Source organism: Coffea eugenioides, chromosome 8 (genome assembly GCF_003713205.1).
Source record: "Coffea eugenioides isolate CCC68of chromosome 8, Ceug_1.0, whole genome shotgun sequence".
NCBI classification, from domain to species: Eukaryota; Viridiplantae; Streptophyta; class Magnoliopsida; order Gentianales; family Rubiaceae; genus Coffea; species Coffea eugenioides.
In genome coordinates, this window is record NC_040042.1 from 37,174,448 (window position 1) to 37,196,869 (window position 22,422).

A 22,422-nucleotide genomic window follows, 5' to 3' on the forward strand; every position below is an offset into this window, starting at 1 on the left:
AACACTTGGATCAACCACAACCACAAAATTTTCTCTTTCTTCTCCCTGCATTTTTGGCCACAAATTTCGGTCAAAGGCAGCTGGAAATGAGGGGATATTTTGCTCAAATATCAATGAACTCATGTGGTAAGAAAGTGGTGCGTTCAATCGGTAACGCGCAATACCCGCCGGTTCGCGCCGTTTTTCCTTAAATCACACGTACTAGGGTTTTTTTTTCCCAATCACTAACTTTTTATCATTGCTCCTAATCACATATTATTTCTCACCTAAAAGTCACTCTTAATCACCAAATTTGATCCTTGCTCCGTATCGAAAAATCATCCTTCGGAAAAATCGTGAAAACCCTAATTTGCTCCAATCTTGAAACTGATAAGTGAAACCCTACTTTCGAGGTTCATTTGCACTTATTGGGGAATGATTGGGTAGTAGGGCTATAATAAATGAATAATTTCTAAATAAAAAGGCATTTTTGAGAAAAATATAAGAAATTTGCGAGTCCTCACAAATCACATGTACAAATCACAAATACGAATCACATCCACATTACTATGTACAAGTCGAATATGAATTCACATAGCACAATACGAATATAATTTCGTTCGAAAGAGAATAAGTGCGGTAACGTACACATTCATCTCAAAATTTCCAATTCACATAACGGATAAGAAATAATCAATCACTTAGCAACAAATTCATGCACTTGACACTCACCAAATAAACAAAAAAGAAATGCCCACTTGAGGGTTCAGGCGTCCACCGTAGGATCCTCTCGAAGGTCCTCTTGAGTGCCTGAGCAATTAATAATTAAACTATTACACACTATCGCTTAAAACCCCTAATTATCAAGAAAGATTGTACACTTGTACAATCTAAGAAAATCTCGCAAGTACGAGCCTTAATTACTCGTAAATCGAGCCTCAAAAGTGGGGTTTTAAAACACAAGCGAAATCTGATTTTCATCTTTGAGATCAAGTGTAAAATGATCAAGTAATATCGAAGGAAAAAGATGAGTTCTAAAAACTCAATTTCCTTTAAATTAGGAATTTTTAGATTTATTACACGTAATTTGAAAAATCATATCTCACTCTCTACAAGTCCAAAATTGGAAAACTTGTTACCGTTGAAAACTACTTCCAAAGTACTAAAAGTTCCTAGAATACACTTTCCCATGATTCCTAGCGGAAGGCATTCAAAAATTGGCTCAAAGTTACTGTTTTAGGCTTGCGAGATAGTTTTGAGGTTGGTTTTTCATCAAATTTGAAAATTCGAAAAAATTCACAGAATTTGAACTAGTCTCTCAGGTTTGAAACAGAATTAGAGTTGCAATCAAAGTTTAAAACAAAACAAGCGGAACAAGAATCAGAGTTTTGAGCACCAAGATATAGCAGCGCAAAATTGGTCAAAATCGAGATTGTTAGGCAATTTTTTCAGATTTGGAAGTAAAACTTTGGTGACTTGTTCGTACGTCAAAACAGTCTTATAATGACACCAAAATTGATACATTTCAACTTGCACATGAGGACTACTCCTCTACGAAATTTCACTTAAAAATTCACAAGGGAAGGTAGTTAACTAAACTACCAAAGTTCAAAGGAATCCAAAGACAAATCCGTCTTCAAGCTTCCGTTTTCCGTTTTCAAACATTTGGCCAATGAAATCATCTCAAATCTGGTTCATTTATGTAAACACTATCTAAGAAACATCCAAGATACGTTTGGTAGGTGGTTATCGCCAAGAATTTCGAATAATAAGTCCCAAGTCAAGATTTGCTATAAACCAGTCCAAGGTAAGGGTTATCAAATCATTGAGTCAGTTTTGGATTTCGGCCACAACTCACTCAATTCAACTTGGAATCAAGTGTGGTTTGTGGCTTTGAAAAATAGATTCATAAAGCTACAATTTCTTCTGAGAAATTGTTTTCAAAATCTGTCCACAGCTAGCTCATATTTGAGCATCCATTCGCTGCTCAAAACAGAGCTCCCAGTGTATATGTGAAACAGGACAGTCATGTTCAAACGATTGGTATGGACTACTCATGTAGAATCAGAACGTGAATTTTATACCGTTGGAAAGCTGGGAATATCTAGTTTCCAGTGCCACAAACGGTACTTGATTTTGACATCGGAACAAAAAGTTATAGCCGTTTGCAAAACACTGCCAGAGCAGTTACGAGAAAAATTTCCAGTTTTGTTGATTTTCGAAAACATCACATTTGGCCAACCAAATCACGAAATTTTTTGATGAAACTTCATACACAACTTATATTACACATATCCATCAGAAACAAGTCATTAGAACCACCTAAAATTGCACTAAAGGTCACGGAAGGAGCAAGGGCAGAATGGTCCCCTTTTTGCTCAACTCACTCCCTTGAGTTTTCCTTCAACAACACAACATTTATCCACTAGATTAAGCACTAAACCAACATTAATAACATCAAAACTCATCAAATCAGTCCGCCAACCATAGTGGGAGTTCATAGCCCACACATCAAGATCTACAACAATCCAAAGCTACCCACTTGAAGCTACAAGCTTCTAGGTGCAATATAACTTACAAAAACTAAGATTCAAGGGCTTGATCGTTGATTACCTCCTTAGATGATCTTAATCAGAAATTTAGGCACTTAGAGCTCCAAGAAAACCATGGATAAGCTGCTCCTCTCCTAGTCCAAGGTAGTCTCCAAGTTATTTGCAAGTTGGATGCAAAATTTGAGATGAAATGGAGGAAGATTGGTGTAAAATTTGGAGTGAAAATGGTGAAGCTTTTCTTCCTTCTTCCTTGCTGTTTTGGATGTCCAGAATGAGAGAGAAGAGAGAAGTGTTGTGATGAATAAATCTTCTTGAGGAAGCTTGGTGGTTGGTGCCCTTTTTGGCACAAAAGTCAACTCTCACTTGCGCGTATACGCGCGTTTCGCGCTCGATTCCTCTCGAGTTTGTTTCACTTGTGCACTAAGCCTCCAATGCACTTGTATTCATATAATTATTGTTCACTCTTAATGGTCTAAAAATAATAGTCTTAAATCCCTCAATTAATCGCGCACACAAAAACGCGTATTTCCGATTTTGCGCGATATAGTAAAACTTCTAAGAAATTCTTATAACGAAAATATAACTAACTAACATTTGAACGTTTAAACATAAAAATACCTATTTTAGGGCTAATATACATGTCTTCAATTTTTCAACCTCATGGTACTCTTAAATCGGTTATCGTTCCCAAACGTGCATTCACTTTTTTCACTTATCGGATTTCGAAAAATTAATTTTCGAAACGAGCCACTCTAAAAATATAAGTAACTTATAAATCAATGTAATTAGGTCTCAAAAGGCTAGAAAATAATATTCGGAGTGAACGGGCAATAAATATAAATAAGCTCGAAATAAGAAATTTAAAATAAGAAAATTGCGAGTCCTTACAGATTCACCAACCTTTCAAATCCAAGCTCCCTTCTCCTTATAAAACCCTACCTTAGCGCCCTTCGGTTTTTCACCAAACTACCCCACCCTTTTTTTTTCTTCTTTTTTTTCTTTTTTTTTTTTCTTTTCTTTTCTTCTTTTTTTTTGCAAAAGCGCCCTCGATTTTCACCTATAACAAAATCACCACCGATAGCCTATCAACTCAGAAATGGTATTTAAGAAATGATGCATCAGTATAGAAATCTTCTCTTGCAAAAATTGTGAAGGGTTTTAACATCAATTCGCTATTGATTAGAAAATTCTAAAAAAGGTGATACAAAGAAAGAAGTCAGAACTTTCGATTTTGTAATGGGAGTCTGGTGAGGTGCTAAGAAAAGATTAAGGTTGAAAGCAGATTTTATAATTTTAAATCACTGAAATCCATCTCATATTGACCCTATTTAACTACTTAAAATTGCCCCAGTTCTTCTCATCAAGATTCTTTCTTTAATTCTTTTCCCCTTTGTTTTCTATTACTTTTTACTCTGATATTTTTCTCTTAGAACTTTCGATTTTTGTAATGGAGTCTGGTGAGGTGCTAAGAAAAGATTAAGGTTTGAAAGCAGATTTTATAAGTGTTTAAATCACCTGAAATCGCATCTTCATATTGACCCTATTTAGAACTAAATTAAAATTGCCCTAGTTTCTTCTCAATCAAGATTCTTTTCTTTAACTTTCTTTTCCCTTTATGTTCCTCTATTACTTTTTACCTCTTCAGATTTTTCTTTCTTTCTCTTCTATTTTCAACTCAAACTTGCCCCAGTGTGGGGTTTACGACCCTCAGGGGTTGGCAAACGAAATAATTTATTCTCGAGGTTCAAAAGGGATAACTAGGGATAGAATGTTTAATTGGAAAAGAAGAAGGCCTGACTTTTATTCCATTCTTTGTATTAACCCTAAAAGGAATATTCCATTTATCAAATGAAGAATTTCTTACACATATCCGAATTGATTGGTTGGAGAAAAACTTGTCCATCCATTTCTACTAGAACAAGTGCTCCATCAGGCAACACTTTTTTTGACGATAAAAGGGCCCTGCCAATTTGGGGCAAACTTGCCTTTGGCCTCCTCTTGTACTGGCAAGATCCGTTTCAACACTTTATCTCCTTCTTCGAATAGTCGCACTCTGACCTATTTGTTGTAAGCACGAGTCATTCTCTTTTGATAACACTGACCATGACAAATGGCATTTGACCTTTTCTCATCAAACAATGACAACTGCTCATGACATTGTTTAATCCAATCAACTTTATCCAATTTGGTCTCCATTAGTATGCACAATGAAGGAATTTCGACCTCAACCAGCAAAATCGCTTCCATTCCATACATGAGACTGTAAGGCGTTGCCACAATAGAAATCCGAATAGCAGTTCTATATGCCATTAATGCATAAGGGAGTTTCTCGTGCCAATCACAGTGTCTTTCAATCATTTTACGGATTATCTTTTTCAAGTTCTTATTCACGGCCTCCACAGCTCCATTCATCTGTGGTCTATAAATAGTGAAATTTCGATATTTGATTTTGAACTGCTAGCACAATCCATCCATCATGTCATTATTGAGATTCTTGGCATTGTCGGTGATTAATGTTTCTGGCACACCAAATCGACAAATGATATGTTTTCTTAGAAAATTGGTCACCACCTTTTTAGTCACATGCTTGTAAGACTCAGTTTCGACCCACTTTGTAAAGTATTCAATTGCTACCAGAATGAATCGATGCCCGTTCGAAGCAGGAGGGTCAATTGTTCCAATTACATCCATACCCCATATTGAACATGACCAGAGAGCAGTCATACTGTGTAATTCTGTGGGGGGAGTGCGCATAACATCCCCATGCATTTGACATTTAATGCATCTTCTAACAAAAACTATACAATCATGCTCCATAGTAAGTAAAAATATCTAATCCTCACGATCTTCTTTGCTAATAAATAGCCATTCATATGTGATCCACACACACCACTATGCACTTCTTTGATCAAGTACTCTACTTCATCTTCATCAACACACCTTAGAAGGTCCAAATCTGACGTCCTTTTGTATACCATTTCTCCATTCAAGAAAAACTTGGATGACAATCTGCGCAAGAAACTTTTAGTAGTCGTATCAGCCCCTGGAGGATAGGACCCTATTTTGAGAAATTTCTTGATATCGTTGTACCAGGGACGGCCATCAGAAAATTTTTCCATGACCAAACAATGAGCCGGCTTTTCTTGCAACTGAATCTGGATAGGTTCAATCACCAACTCGTTTGGATGTTGAATCATTGAAGATAAAGTAGCCAAACCATCAGTAAAAGTATTTCTGGTGCGTGGAATATGCCTAAACTCCAAATTTCTAAATTTGTTTGCTAAATCCAATAAACTGCAATGATATAGCAATATCTTTGAATTTTGGGTGATCCATTCTTTGAGCATCTGATGCACGAGTAAATCGAAATCACTGAATACTATTAAATCCTTGATCTCCATTTTCAATGCCATTTTTAGCCCAAAAATACAAATCTTATATTCAGCCATACTGTTAGTGCAGCAAAATTGCAGTTTAGCGGAACCTGGGTAATGTTTTCCCTCAGGCAATACTAGAACATCTCCAATACCGGCTCCGAAGGAATTGACGTGCCGTCAAAGAATAACCTCCACTCGGAGCATTTTTCATTCATGTCTTCCGCTGTACCAATAAACATGACCTCCTCATCCGAAAAATAAGCGTGAAGCGATTGATAATCATCCTTTCTTGGATTTTCAGCCAAGTGATCTGCTATCACCTGGCCCTTGATTGCCTTTTGCGTGGTTAAAATGATGCCGAATTCAAAAAGGATCATTTGCCATTTAGCCATGCGTCCGGTTGGCATTGGTTTCTCCAAGAAATATTTCAAAGGGTGATAGGTTGCATTTTTAGTGGGTATTTTGGGCATTATTGCATAATTAATTGACTAAATATTTTCGTTAATTGGGTGGATTCTACTAATATTTTGTTTTGGTGCTAATTGCAGGAATGGTTGCTGAAAAGTGCTTAAATTCAACTTTTAGAAGATTCATCGGACGTGGGGCCCGCTTGAGAAGCTGAAGAAACCTAATTGTAATAGATTTTATTTTAATATATTTCTAGAGAGTCTGGCTGCAATTTTGGACAAGTAACAATTTTCGGCTATTGGGGGTATTATTTATCTCTCGCGCGGCTTAGGTTAGGGGGGTGGTTGTTTTTTCCTTTTTTTTTGGTTTTTTTTTCTCGGCTCTGAAAGTAGAAGGGGGGAGCCGCAGCTTGTAAGGGAGAAAAGGAGCAGAGACAACAGGCCCCCATTATTGACTCTGTATTGGCTTTTTGATTTCTTTTCGATTGACTCAGCAAAGACTTTTGTTCAATTGCATTGACCAAAATTGGACATCAAGAGAAAGCTCTTCTCGTATGTGTGTGAGCAAATAGGAGAGAAAGCCACTTGAACCGCCATTATTGACCTCTTGGAATTTGTCCTTGGTTTTGACCGAGAATCAAGCAATTGGGAACACTTTTCTCTTGTACGTCATTTGCCTAGCAATCAGGAGAAGAAACCAAGAGCCGCCGAAATCGAAATTTCTTGCTCTTGTCTTCTGCTCTTGACCAAAAAGTAAAAGGTCGGATACGGTGACTTCGCCCGATTTTACACGCGTGATGTCTCCTTCATTAATGGAGGGCTAATTCGCTAATTCTAGCCAAGGGATCAACTGATGAATTGGTTCAACGAGTACTGTGAGATCTAAACCGTTTTTAATTATTTTCTTCATTTATTAGTATTTATATGTTGCCTGATTTTAATTGCTATAGCCTTATGTATGATTGATTAGTGCGCAATAATTAATTATTAATATAGGTTATTTTGCTAAATAGAGGTAATTGAATCCGTAATTGTTCGTTAACTCTATCTTAGTAGCAACTGGCGTAATTGGGTTTATGTCAGGGGAACATACGATCTAGTTTACACAAACCCTCGTAGCGTGTTTGTTAATTAGGATTGAGCCTTTCTAATTATTAATGCAATCTAGAAATTAAATCCTACGGTCGTACCTAGGGTTATTTTTGGGTTAGAGAAATAGCTAACGGTCGTACCTTAGCTATCGATAAATTAAGGAAGGGTTGGTTGTTTAGCGCGTGCGAGACAACTAGAACCAATCTATTAATAAATGTTGGAATTATCTGTGATTCGATGATCAGTGCATGAACCATTTCTGAAGTGTACCCTTGGCTAGAGTTTCTTTTAATCATTTCTTTAAATTAATTATTTTCTGCAGTTACTTTATTTTTAGCATTTAATCGTGAAAACCCCCATTTGTCTCGATTCAAAAAGGAACGAATTTCTCTCCAGTCCCTGAGGAGACGACCCTGCTTACCACTATCTGCTAGTTAGTGAATTCAGTTAAATACTTAATTCAGGTATATCGGATTAAGCAAACTCTTCGGGAACAGGGTGAATCAAGTAACCCATTGCACACCTAGAGTCCCTGCTCCAGTACTCGAATTGATTATTGACTGCTTTAGGTGGTAGTTAGGTTTTATTTATTATTATTGCACAGGTTCGACACCTGTCAATTTTTGGCGCCGTTGCCGGGGACTGGCGTTTGAATTATTTGTTTCTTTTTGAATTCAATTTTTATTTTGTTTTATTTTATTTTTCTTTTTCTTGGTATTTTTGCTAATTTATGCCCCGTTCTTCTCGCACAGGTGACTTGGTATACGATCCTGAAGTTGAGAAGGCAGCGCGTAGGCGAAGGCAAGAGACCAAGAGACGAAAAGAATGGCACTTATTTTCTGCAAACGAGTCAGTAGAAAACGAATTTAGCATGGCCAACACCCAGACATTAAGGGAGCTGGCTACCCCAGACCTGACTCATCAGCCCTTGTGCATCACGTTCCCAACTCTGGCTGAAAATACCTCTTTCGAGCTGAAATCGGGGTTGATTCAGCTCCTGCCTTCGTTCCATGGTCTCTCTGGCGAGGAACCCCACAAACATGTCAAGAAATTCGAAATAGTTTGCTCTAGCATGAAACCTCCTGGGGTCACTGAGGAGCAAATAAGACTGAGAGCCTTCCCTTTCTCTCTCAAGGATGCAGCGAAGGATTGGCTATACTACCTACCTGCAGGTAGTATCACCACGTGGGCACAATTGAAGAAGAAATTCCTGGAGAAATTTTTCCCCGCATCCCGGGCTGCAAGTTTGAGGAAGGAGATTTGCAGCATCAAGCAGTACTCCGGGGAGTCATTGTACGATTTTTGGAAAAGGTTCAACAAGTTGTGCGCTAGATGCCCACAGCATCAGATTAGTGAACAACTGTTGATCCAGTACTTCTATGAGGGACTCCAGTCAACTGACAGGAGTATTATTGACGCTGCGAGTGGAGGAGCCCTGGCGAACAAGACACCGAGGGAAGCGTGGGACCTTATTGAAGCCATGGCAGAAAACTCTCAGCAGTTCGGCTTCCGTGAGAGCAATCCTACCCGTAGGGTCAATGAGTCAGAGACGTCATCCATCCAGCAGCAACTGTCAGAGTTGACATCTGCTGTCAGGCAATTGGCCATGAGAGACACACCGCGAGCAAAGGTGTGTGGAATCTGTACTAGCATGGACCACTGCACGGAATCGTGCCCCATTCTGCAAGAGGACGGGGCGGAACAGGTAAATATGGCCGGAGGCGTGCCCGCGCCCCGCAGGCAGTATGACCCGTATTCCAACACATACAACCCTGGTTGGAGAGACCATCCCAATCTCAGTTATGGGAACAGGCAACAAGGTTCATTCCCGAATCGTCCACCAGGATTCCACCAGCCTTGGCAACCAAAATCTCAACCCTCATCCTCCAATACAGGAATCTCCTTGGAGGACCTTGTCAAGAATCTGGCCACGACTACTACCAACCTGGCCACGACTACTACACAGGTTCAACAAGAGATCAGATCCTTGGCCGCGAATACCGCGCAGCTCCAGCAGGACACCAAAGCTGACAAGAAGGACCAAGATGTTCGAATAAGTCAACTGGTAACTGCCATCAACCGCTTGGAGTCTCACGTTTATGGGAAACTGCCATCGCAACCCGAGGTAAATCTCAGGAATGTAAGTGCCATGACGCTGAGGAGTGGCAAGGAACTGGAAGGGCCTACAGTGAAAAATTCAAAAAGCAAAAGTGAGGAGGAGATAGAAAAGGAAATTGAAGAGGAAGGACGTATCCGAGAAGATCCTAAGGTAACATTCACTTCTCCACCCACTACTACATCTAACTTACCTCCTTTCCCTTCCAGGTTGGCGAAGACAAGAAAAGTAGAAAAGGAAAAGGAACTTTTGGATGTATTCAGGAAAGTAGAGATTAACATCCCCCTACTGGATGCAATCAAGCAGATACCAAAATATGTCAAATTTTTGAAGGACTTGTGCACCCACAAGAGGAAGCTAAGGGGAGATGAACGAGTGGCGGTAGGAGAAAACGTGTCAGCCATGCTCCAAAGGAAACTCCCACCAAAATGTGAAGACCCAAGTATGTTCACCATTCCCTGCAAGATAGGAGGTGCCTCAATTAGGAAGGCAATGTTGGATTTAGGGGCGTCAATCAATGTAATGCCTAAAACAATTTATACGTCCCTTAATCTTGATCCATTAAAAGGCACAGGCATTATAATCCAACTTGCAGACCGCACCAATGGTTACCCAGAAGGGTTAGTTGAAAATGTTTTGGTGCAGGTCAACGAGTTAGTTTTTCCTGCAGATTTCTATGTCCTAGACATGGGGGATGAGAGGGCACTAAATCCGTCTCCTATTTTGTTAGGTAGGCCATTTTTAAGCACTGCTAGGACAAAAATAGATGTAAATGAGGGTACTTTGTCGATGGAGTTTGATGAGAAAATTGTAAATTTTAATATTTTTGAAGCGATGAAGTACCCAGATGAGACTAACTCTGTTTATGCTTTAAGTGCTGTTGAGCCCCTTGTACAGGAAATATTTGAATTGGATGGGGTTGATGCACTGGCAGTGGCATTAGCCAAACATCTTGAGTTGGGAGCAACTCCTGATGTAGAATTGAGTGATGAGTTATACCGGGCTGTTGGAGCACTGCATTCGCTCCCACCAATTTCTCCAAGGTATGAGCTTACTTCTGTTTTTGTACCAGAAACTCAGGCAAAATTGTTGCCTTCTATTGTGCAGGCGCCTGAGTTGGAGCTCAAGCCTCTCCCAAAGCATTTGAAGTATGCTTTTCTCGGGGACAATGAGACACTGCCAGTCATCATATCTGCACACCTGTCACCAGGGCAAGAAGACAGACTAATTCGTCTTCTTCGGGATCATAAGGAGGCAATTGGATGGAGCGTAGCAGATATCAAGGGAATTAGCCCCTCTTTATGCATGCATCGGATCCGGTTTGAGGAGGATGCAAAACCAGTGAGGCAGGCGCAACGGAGATTGAACCCACTAATGATGGAAGTGGTCAAGAAGGAGATACTTAAACTCCTAGAAGTGGGGATCATTTTCGCCATCTCAGATAGTCCTTGGGTGAGCCCAGTGCAAGTAGTCCCGAAAAAGGCGGGAGTAACTGTTGAGGAGAACCAAGAGGGGGAGATGGTCCCGGTGAGAAAACCCACGGGATGGCGCCAGTGCATAGATTACCGGCGTCTGAATGCTGTGACAAAGAAGGACCACTTCCCTCTACCTTTTATTGATCAGATGATAGAAAGGTTAGCTGGCCGTGTCTATTATTGTTTTCTTGATCGTTTCTCTGGTTATTTTCAGATCGCAATAGCACCAGAGGATCAGGAGAAAACTACCTTCACCTGCCCCTTTGGTACATTTGCCTATCGGAGGATGCCTTTCGGCCTCTGCAACGCCCCAACAACTTTTCAGAGGTGTATGGTAAGTATATTCTCTTAGTATGTAGAAAAAATTATTGAGGTGTTTATGGATGATTTTAGTGTGTATGGAGATAGCTTTGATGAATGCCTTGATAATTTGGCTTTAATTTTGAAAAGATGCATTGAGACAAATTTGGTTCTGAATTGGAAAAAATGTCATTTCATGGTGGATCATGGTATTGTTTTAGGGCATGTAGTGTCGTCCAGGGGTATAGAGGTAGACAAGGCAAAAGTCGATATTATTTCTGCTTTACCGTACCCCGCAAGTGTGCGGGAGGTGCGCTCCTTTTTGGGTCATGCAGGGTTCTACAGGAGATTCATCAAAGATTTCTCCAAAATTGGAGCGCCCCTGTTCAAACTGTTGCAAAAAGATGTAGCATATGACTTCACTGAGGAGTGCAAGGTGGCATTTAACAGGTTGAGGGAGTCATTGACATCACCACCTGTTATCCAACCTCCAGACTGGAGCCTCCCATTTGAGATAATGTGTGACGCGAGTGATTATGCAGTAGGAGCGGTGCTGGGGCAACGGATTGGCAGAGCTGCACATGCAATCTATTATGCATCGAAGGCGTTAAATGGAGCTCAACTCAACTACTCTACAACAGAAAAAGAATTGCTAGCTGTGGTTTTTGCATTAGAAAAATTTAGACCTTATTTGTTAGGTGCAAAAATAACAGTTTTCTCTGATCATGCAGCCTTGAGATACTTGATGACGTAGAAGGATGCTAAACCAAGGCTCATCAGATGGATCCTGCTCCTTCAGGAGTTCAACTTGGAGATTAAAGATAAAAGTGGGGCAGAAAATTTAGTTGCTGATCACTTGAGCCGCTTGCTTGCTCATAAGGAGGAGCCACCATTGAAGGAGGCATTTCCAGAGGAACAACTACTTGCTGTGAACGCGTCTGTACCCTGGTATGCCGATTTAGTAAATTTCTTAGTGACTAATCAATTGCCTGCAGGGTGGCCAAAGGCTAAGAGGGACAAGTTGAAAAGTGATGCTAAATATTACATTTGGGATGACCCGTACCTTTGGAGACAATGTTCGGATCAAGTGCTCAGGAGGTGTGTAAGCGCAGGTGAATTTCACTCCATTTTAAATTTCTGTCATTCGTTTGCATGTGGAGGGCATTTTGGGCCCAAGCGAACAGCTCGGAAAGTGTTAGAGAGTGGCTTTTACTGGCCTACCCTGTTTAAAGACGCTTATTTATTCTGTAAATCCTGTGATAGGTGTCAAAGGGTGGGGAATATTTTTCGTAGGGACCAAATGCTTCAAACCCCCATGTTCCTTGTTGAAATTTTTGATGTTTGGGGGATAGATTTTATGGGTCCTTTCCCCTCATCTTTTGGTTTCCTATACATTTTACTTGCTGTGGATTATGTCTCTAAATGGGTGGAAGCCAAAGCCACCCGTACTAATGATTTTAGAGTGGTTGCAGAGTTTTTAAAATCTAATATCTTCGTCCGTTTCGGAATGCCAAGAGCTGTAGTTAGTGATAGAGGGACACATTTCTGCAACAAGACTATCACTACCTTGTTTCGAAGATACGGTGTACTCCATAAGGTATCCACACCGTATCACCCACAGGCAAACGGTCAGGCCGAGGTGTCAAACAGGGAAATCAAGTCGATCTTGGAGAAGATGGTGCGTCCGGATAGGAAGGATTGGAGTTTAAAGCTAGAAGACGCACTATGGGCGTATAGAACAGCGTATAAGACGCCAATTGGGATGTCTCCTTATAGACTTGTTTTCGGTAAGGCTTGCCATCTCCCCGTGGAGTTCGAACACAAGGCGTTTTGGGCAGTGAAGCAGTGTAACATGGGATTAGATGAAGCAGGGGTCCAAAGGAAATTGCAACTACAAGAGTTAGAGGAAATAAGGAATGAAGCGTATGAGAATGCCACGATCTATAAGGAAAAGAGTAAAATCTTTCATGATCAGCAGGTTTCTAGGAAAACTTTTGTAGTGGGGCAAAAAGTCCTCTTGTATCACTCAAGGCTTAAACTTTTTTCCGGTAAGTTGCGTTCTCGTTGGATTGGTCCATTTGTCGTTTCTAATGTGTTCCATTATGGTGCAGTGGAGATCCAAAATTTAAAAACGGAGAAAAAGTTCGTGGTGAATGGCCATCGTCTCAAACCTTATTACGAGGGTTTCTATGTTGAAAAAGTAGAAGTTGAACACCTCCAAGATCCACTTTATCATGCTTGAGGGTTCTGGCCATGTCTAGCCAAAGACATTAAAGAAAGGCGCTACTTGGGAGGCAACCCAAGACTATTTGTTTTAGTTTTCATGCATTTTTGAAGTTTTAGTTAAGTGTTAGTGTCAATTAATGGTTTGATGTTTGGTGGCAGGGAATTAGCGGTTAGGCGTGCCCACGCCAGATGGTCACGCCTGAAGAAAAAGGAATTTTCGCTCAGGTTCTGCGACCTCCATAGTAGTTAGACGTGCCCACGCCAGGTGGTCACGCCTGAGGAAAAGGAATTTTCGCTCAGGTTCTGCGAACTCCATAGTAGTTAGACGTGCCCACGCCAGGTGGTCACGCCTGAGGAAAAGGAATTTTCGCTCAGGTTCTGCGAACTCCATAGTAGTTAGACGTGCCCACGCCAGGTGGTCACGCCTGAGGAAAAGGAATTTTCGCTCAGGTTCTGCGAACTCCATAAGTTAACGTGCCCACGCCTAGTGGTCACGTTAAAAAAAAAAAAAAAAAAAAAAAGAGGGAGAGAAAAAGGGGTGGCGAAAAGACTAAATTGCCCTTATTGAAAAAGAAGGAAAAAATCGTAGCCCTACTTCTTCTTTTCTTCCTTTTTCTTTCTTTCTTCTTTCTTCTTCCTTTTCTTTCTTTTTCACTCTTCTTCTTCCTTCTTTTCTCCTTGTCCGCCGCACCTCCACTGCCGCACGCCGCCATTGTCCGCCGCCACTCCTCACTCCACCCCATCGCCCAAGCGCGCTCGGCGCGAGCTCCAGCCTCTATCGCGCGCGGCCTCTCGGTCTGCACAGCCCACGCCGCGCGCCGCTGCCGCCCAGCGCACCTCCCTCCGCGTGACGCAGCCCTGCGCGCCGCCCCCAGCGCAGCCCAGCAACCAACAGCCGCGCCGCACGCCACATCGCGCGCCCATCAACAGCCTGCAGCGCCAATCCAGCCCCTCTCCAGGCGCAGGCTTTGCGAAACCCTCGCGCACTTCTTCTTGCTGTCCGCCGCCGCCCATCGCGCCATCGCCTCCTCCAGCGCTTGATCGAGCGCCGCCCTCGACTCGTGGCCACAGCAACCAGCAGTAGCAGGCGCGCGAGCCTCCAGCCCTAGGCCCAGCTGCAGCTGCGTACGAAGCGCAGTCATCCACAGCAAGCGCCAGCAGCGCACGCGACCCAGCTGAGCCAGCCTCCTGCAGCCCACGCGCGCGCCCTAGCTGAGCCAGCAGCACAGGATCTCCCCTACTCTCTACTTCACCCACTGCCAGCCAAAAATAAACTCCGGTGATTTCTTTTTCAAATTCCTGTCACTTAGCTGAGGCCAGATTCTTAATTTTTGTAGCAGAGGACAGATTTTAATTTCTTAGCTGAGGCCAGATTTCTTTTAATTTGTTAGCTGAGGCCAGATTGTTAAATTCATGCCGTTTGGGTGCTGTGATATGTTTGTAGCTGAATGTTGGAGAAAGTTTTTACTTTGGTGCTTGGTTAATTAGTTTTAGGGGGAATTTTGCTGAGTTTAATTAATTAGGTAATTTTTGGGGTTATTTGGTAGCATTTGGGGAAATCTTCGTGGTTTCCATGTTTAATTGGTTTTTGGGTGAAGATCTTATTATTTAGCAACTTAATTGATTTTTGGGTTGTTTAGTTTCTATTTGTGCAATTGTTGGTGTTTGGAGCTGTGTTTGGGGACCCCTTGCTTTGTTGACTAGTTACCGCTCCAGTTTACCCAACTTCACCTTAACTTTTGCCCTGCCCTTTGATCTCAAATGACAAAACCAAAAATCAAAGGCAAGAACAAGCCTTCCACTTCCACCCCTCAGCCTACGGTCCCCTTAGGGGGACCTGCCCCATCGACTGGGCCTGGAGGGCCCCGTACTCGCCTTGGGCGGAATAGGGAGGTTCATATCTCCTCTCCGGCCCATTTTGGCGGTCATTTGACCTTCACCCGGGCTGCCGACAAGGAGCGGTATGCCTCGGCTTGCACAAGGAAGATAATTCCTTGTAAATACATCCATGGCCCTACACTTGATATGTTGAACCTTAGGAATGAGGTCACGCAGCACTTGACTGACGTAGGCTGGACCCGCTATGCTTCTATCATTTTACCTGCTTTCACTGAACTGACGTGGGAATTCTATGCTACTTTTGAGTTGAATATTCCTGATGAATTTTCCGTCACCACTCCTGAGGTAGTGAGGTTTCGATTAATGGGTAGAGAGTTCACCCAATCTATAACTGAGTTTAATTTGGCTCTTGGGTTTATTGATATTCCCTACTCTCAGAGTGAGGAGTATATGCACAGTGTGTGCGAGTACTCGGAGCCGTTTTTCTCTCATTACCTTGATTATTGGAGTGGTTTGTCAGTTGACCGACAATGCTATGACCCCAGTCAGTCTAAGGCTTCTTATCTTAAGAGCGCCGCCTACCGCTATTTACATAGATTCATGGCCTATAGTTTCTCAGGTAGGAAGGATAGCTCGGGTACTCTGACTAAGCCCGAGTTCTTTTTCGTTTGGTGCATGGTCACTCGGACTAAGGTCAATTTGGGCGGCTGGTTTGCCCTCCAGCTCCGAACTGTGCTAAGTAAGAAAAATAAGCCAATAATCTTAGGCTCATTTATCACTCAGTTGGCTGTAAATCTTGGGGTTTTGGACTTAAATAACCATAATTTGCATCGTGCTTGTACTATGGAACCCCTCGATTTGGTTTGTTTGGAGAAAATGGGTCTTGTGCGACAGGTTAATGGCGTTTTCCAGTTTGCTCCCCCGGGGCCAATCTCTGTTCCTCCGAAGCGCAGCGCTTCCAAATCCACTGCCCCGGAGGCTGGTGGTCCTTCCACGGATACACCTGGACCATCCTCTTCGGCACCCCCACCATCTTCCTCCGTCGATAGCCAGCTTGCAGCTCTTCGGTTCCAGATGCAGCACATGGACACTCGTATGGATCGGATGGAGGGCCAAATGGCCGGCATGGCCCAGAATTTAGCACAATACCTCCACCACGTGGGTTTTCGCCCACCGTGCCCTCCACGACCTTAGTTCACCTCTGCCCCCCGCCGTATTAAGGGAAGTGTTGTTGTCTTTATCGCTTTACTTTCCTCTTTATCCGTTTCCATTGAGGACAATGAAAGGTTTAGGTGTGGGGGAGGGTTAATTATGCATTAGTGGTGCTTTGAGCTGTTTTATTTGCATTTTCCTTGCCTTAGTAGTTTTTTTTTTCCCTTTAAACTGTGATGAATACAATTGAGATGTGAGTATAAGCAGTAAGTTCATGCCGTGGGGTGTTCTATTTTCCTTAATATTGAATTGATTGCTGAATATGCTAGATTTGACATCAATTTGACCACTTGTGCGATTTTTGGGCCTAATTTTTCGTTTGTTTGAGTGGTTAGTGCACATGGTTTGTCATTCTAGAACTTGCTCGTTTATGCGTGTCAAGACCACATCTAAATGAGTTTAATGCATTGAAATGATAGGGCACCTAGGAATAAGCCATTTTTGGACTTTCTTAAAACCAACCCTTGGATTATTTACTATCATTAGGGAGCCAAGTTGAGCCTTAACCCCTATTCGTTCCTTGAGACCCCAACTCTTAGCCGTGAAACCTCTTTTTAGACTTTCTTTTTGAACCTCGTGTGAAGAAGTGCTTTGATTTCATTATACAGACTTTTGGAGTATTATTCGAAGGGCATTACACCCATTTATGGAAAAAAAAAAAGAGGTGGAAAGAAGGAAAAATGCAAGGAAATCAACAAGTAAAATTGATTTCTATGGTGCTGGTTGGGAGTTATTCGAGAAAATGAGAAAAAAAAAAGACAAAAGGGAAGTAGATGAATGAAGGAAGGAGAAAAGAAAAGTCGAAGGTTGCGGCAAGTGCTAATTTGCTTCACTTGTGTAATGGTTGAGCTGCCTTGAAGTTCCCAATGTGCAAGAATCTGTGTAATGAATTTCTGAGCACTTCCTTTATACTTTTACACCCTCTTGACTCCTTTTTATCCTACCTTTTCACCCTAGCCCCATTACAACCTTGCAAGTCCCTTGATTGCTGCATTTAAATTCATGAGTAGGTGGTGGAGATATGATATATGAGCAAACTTATGGTAGTGTCATTCTATTGTGTTGATTTGAGAGCCATCTTATATACATTTCATATACACTTTGGAGTGAATGAGTGCACTTTGAACTGTGAGCATTGTTGATTTGGTATATTCTGATTTCGATGAGGTTATTGGGAAAATTGGGATGCCGTTTTTGGTATGAACTGCTGTGATTAGCTTCGTATCTTGATTGTACTTCTGAGTTAATTATGCTTGAGGGCAAGCATAGTTCAGGTGTGGGGGAGATTGATAGGTTGCATTTTTAGTGGGTATTTTGGGCATTATTGCATAATTAATTGACTAAATATTTTCGTTAATTGGGTGGATTCTACTGATATTTTGTTTTGGTGCTAATTGCAGGAATGGTTGCTGAAAAGTGCTTAAATTCAACTTTTAGAAGATTCATCGGACGTGGGGCCCGCTTGAGAAGCTGAAGAAACCTAATTGTAATAGATTTTATTTTAATATATTTCTAGAGAGTCTGGCTGCAATTTTGGACAAGTAACAATTTTCGGCTATTGGGGGTATTATTTATCTCTCGCGCGGCTTAGGTTAGGGGGGTGGTTGTTTTTTCCTTTTTTTTTGGTTTTTTTTTCTCGGCTCTGAAAGTAGAAGGGGGGAGCCGCAGCTTGTAAGGGAGAAAAGGAGCAGAGACAACAGGCCCCCATTATTGACTCTGTATTGGCTTTTTGATTTCTTTTCGATTGACTCAGCAAAGACTTTTGTTCAATTGCATTGACCAAAATTGGACATCAAGAGAAAGCTCTTCTCGTATGTGTGTGAGCAAATAGGAGAGAAAGCCACTTGAACCGCCATTATTGACCTCTTGGACTTTGTCCTTGGTTTTGACCGAGAATCAAGCAATTGGGAACACTTTTCTCTTGTACGTCATTTGCCTAGCAATCAGGAGAAGAAACCAAGAGCCGCCGAAATCCAAATTTCTTGCTCTTGTCTTCTGCTCTTGACCAAAAAGTAAAAGGTCGGATACGGTGACTTCGCCCGATTTTACACGCGTGATGTGTCCTTCATTAATGGAAGGCTAATTCGCTAATTCTAGCCAAGGGATCAACTGACGAATTGGTTCAACGAGTACTGTGAGATCTAAACCGTTTTTAATTATTTTCTTCATTTATTAGTATTTATATGTTCCCTGATTTTAATTGCTATAGCCTTATGTATGATTGATTAGTGCGCAATAATTAATTATTAATATAGGTTATTTTGCTAAATAGAGGTAATTGAATCCGTAATTGTTCGTTAACTCTATCTTAGTAGCAACTGGCGTAATTGGGTTTATGTCAGGGGAACATACGATCTAGTTTATACAAACCCTCGTAGCGTGTTTGTTAATTAGGATTGGGCCTTTCTAATTATTAATGCAATCTAGAAATTAAATCCTACGGTCGTACCTAGGGTTGTTTTTGGGTTAGAGAAATAGCTAACGGTCGTACCTTAGCTATCGATAAATTAAGGAAGGGTTGGTTGTTTAGCGCGTGCGAGACAATTAGAACCAATCTATTAATAAATGTTGAAATTATCTGTGATTCGATGATCAGTGCATGAACCATTTCTGAAGTGTACCCTTGACTAGAGTTTCTCTTAATTATTTCTTTAAATTAATTATTTTCTGCAGTTACTTTATTTTTAGCATTTAATCATGAAAACCCCCATTTGTCTCGATTCAAAAAGGAACAAATTTCTCTCCAGTCCCTGAGGAGACGACCCTGCTTACCACTATCTACTAGTTAGTGAATTCAGTTAAATAATTGATTCAGGTATATCGGATTAAGCAAACTCTTCGGGAACAGGGTGAATCAAGTAACCCATTGCACACCTAGAGTCCCTGCTCCAGTACTCGAATTGATTATTGACTGCTTTAGGTGGTAGTTAGGTTTAATTTATTATTATTGCACAGGTTCGGCACCTGTCAAAGGGTCTGAACAAGAGATAAGGTAAGTGGTGTGACTAAACAAGTAATGTCTCAATTTTTGAGATGCCCAAACCAGTGCACAGCAACTCTTTCCAGAAATGAATATTTTACCTCGTAAGGTGTGAATTTCTTACTAAGATAATAAATGGCTTACTCCCTTTTTTCAGAATCATCATGCTGTCCCAAAACACATCCCACCGCTTCGTCGAGCATAGATAGGTACATAATCAAAGGTCGAGCTGGCTTGGGTGGCACTAAAATCGAGGGGTGCAACAAGTAATCTTTAATCTTATCAAACGCCTGCTGACACTCTTCACTCCAATACAATGGCACATTCTTCTTCAATAATTTAAATAAAGGCTCACATGTAGAAGTCAATTGAGCAATGAACCTTTCGATAAAATTAATCTTTCCCAGGAAACTCTTCACATTCTTTTGTATTTTTGGCACTGGCATTTCACGAATGGCTTTGATTTTCGTCGGATCTATCTCTATACCCTTCTTACTGACAATGAATCCCAATAATTTGCCGGCAGGGACCCGAATGCACACTTCGCAGGATTTAATTTCAAATTATATCTCCTCAATCTTTCAAACAACTTTTCCAAATCAATCAAATGATCCTCCACTCTCTTGGATTTGATAATGATGTCATCCACGTAAACTTCCATCTCCTTACGAATCATATCGTGGAACAGGGTGGTCATGGTCCTTTGACAAGTGGCTCCAGTATTTTTCAATCCGAATGCCATCACTCTGTAGCAAAATGTTCCCCACGAAGTGATAAAAACAGTTTTCTCCCTATCCTCCTCTACCATTAAGATTTGATGGTATCTGGCAAAACAATCAGTGAATGATTCGATTTCATGTCCTGCGGTATTGTCTAGAAGAATATGAATGTTTGGCAACGAAAAATCATCCTTCGGACTAACTTTATTGAGATCCTTGTAATCGACACAGATTTGCATTTCTCCACTTTTCTTCAGAACAGGTACGGGGTTTGAAAGCCAAATGGGATAATGAGACACCACGATGATTCTGGCGTTGAGCTGCTTCTCGATCTGTTCTTTGATTTTAAGACTTATATCTGGCTTAAATTTGCGCGCGCGATTTTTGCTTCACTGGCAAAAAATTTGGATCAGTTGATAATCAATGGACCACTATATCTGTTGAAATTCCAGGCATATCATCATAGGACCAAGCAAACACATCTTGAAACATGGTAAAAAACTCAATCACTTCTTTTCTCTGCATTTTATTCAAATGAATGCTAATTTTTATTTCCTTAACCTCGGTCTTAGTGCCAATATTAATGATTTCTGTTTCTTCTAAGTTTGGTTTGGATTTCTCTTCATATTGTTCAAGATTCTTTAACAAAGACTCAGATTCTTCCTTGTTGTCGTTCTCGTCCTGAATTTCTGATTCCAAAATTTTCAATTCATGAGAGATATCGAGATTGCAATCATCAAATTCTGGAATAGTGATATCCAAAGGGTCAATGTATTTTATTTTTGGTCATTTGAAAAAGAATAAGATAGATACAACAATGCATAAGTAAATCAATTTGGGAAATAAACACTGTGCATTTCATTGAATTTCAAATAAAGGACAAAATGTCATAACATGCTGCCTAACAAAAGATACGCTATTTAACATAAGAATTACAGTGAAAAGACATTTGATTTAAAGCTATTTACAAAATTGAAAGACAAAAGATGATCAATGCGAATGATTTCTCTTCATATTTCTCAACCAAAGACAATCCCCTAGATTTACCGAAATTTCCTTCGGTAGGGAAGGAAATCACTGATCCAATTTTTCATTGCTTCTATGGGAACCTCTGAAAATTCTGGATCCTCTGACGGCTCACCCTAATAAGTAACCTCCACAAATAGCTCGAACAAACCAATATCCATCTCCTCGATCGGGTCCACTTCAGATCTAATCATTTCTGATGGATAGGGAAAAGTGCAATACCATGGTAGGATACTCCTGATAATTTGCTTTCCTTCCTTCTCCACTCTCTTGCGATTCAACATTTCTTTCTTATTTTGTGTGATAGGTTGAAACCCTAATCTAAAGGTGTCTCTCTTTTCTTGAAACTTTATTGGTTCTAGAACTCCTTGCAGGTTACGTCCGTGACTCTTGCCCATCTCGTATCCTCCTCGAATCATCTCTTGGTCATCATAACGCTAGCTTCTAATAGATTCATTCCCACCACCGCCTTGTCCTTAGATATCCAACCTACTGAAATGATGTCAGCCACATGGTGAGAAGAAATCAGAGCTTTTTTATCATTTTCCTTATTTGGCTCAGGATTAACAATCATAGTGCAATCATCTTCTGCAAATATCGTGATCAACTGGCCATTCACGATAAATCTCAACATCTGATGGAGCGAAGATGGTATAGCGTCTGAAGTGTGAATCCAAGATCGTCCAAGTAGAATATTATAAATACTTGAGAAATCCATAACTTGGCATATTACTTGAAATTGGGCAGGTCCAATTTCTAGCACTAAATCTACTTCTCTCATTGATTCTCTTTTTGCGCCATCAAATCCTCTCACTATGGTGGCAGACGGTCGAAATTTAGTTTCTTGAAATTTCAACTTAACCAAAGTATTTCATGGACATATATTTAGATCTGCTGTCTATCAGAACTCTTACCGATAACTTTCCATTACAACGGACTGAGATATACAACGCTTTGTTGTGTCCAATCCCCTCGGCAGTTAAATCCTCATCAGAAAAAAAAAATTTGATTTGAAGCCAAAACATGCTCAACTACATGGATGAACTTGTCAACCGAAATATTTTTAGGCACTTAAGCTTCTGTCAACACCTTCAATAGAGCTTCTCTATGAAGTTCAGAAGT

At 40.9% G+C, this 22,422-nt stretch overlaps 1 protein-coding gene across 1 annotated transcript in view; it reads left to right on the forward strand.

Moving 5' to 3' along the window:
• Nucleotides 1–8,137: 8,137 nt before the first annotated feature.
• Nucleotides 8,138–22,422, forward strand: part of LOC113780676 — a gene marked incomplete at its 3' end in the record, with an annotated part of 44,103 nt that continues 29,818 nt past the window's right edge. The window contains exons 1-6 of the mRNA XM_027326457.1: nt 8,138–8,494; nt 8,609–9,588; nt 9,733–11,325; nt 11,449–11,959; nt 12,053–12,410; nt 12,531–13,294. Coding sequence (XP_027182258.1) covers nt 8,138–8,494; nt 8,609–9,588; nt 9,733–11,325; nt 11,449–11,959; nt 12,053–12,410; nt 12,531–13,294 — 4,563 coding nt within the window. The remainder of the gene's footprint in view (nt 8,495–8,608; nt 9,589–9,732; nt 11,326–11,448; nt 11,960–12,052; nt 12,411–12,530; nt 13,295–22,422) is intronic.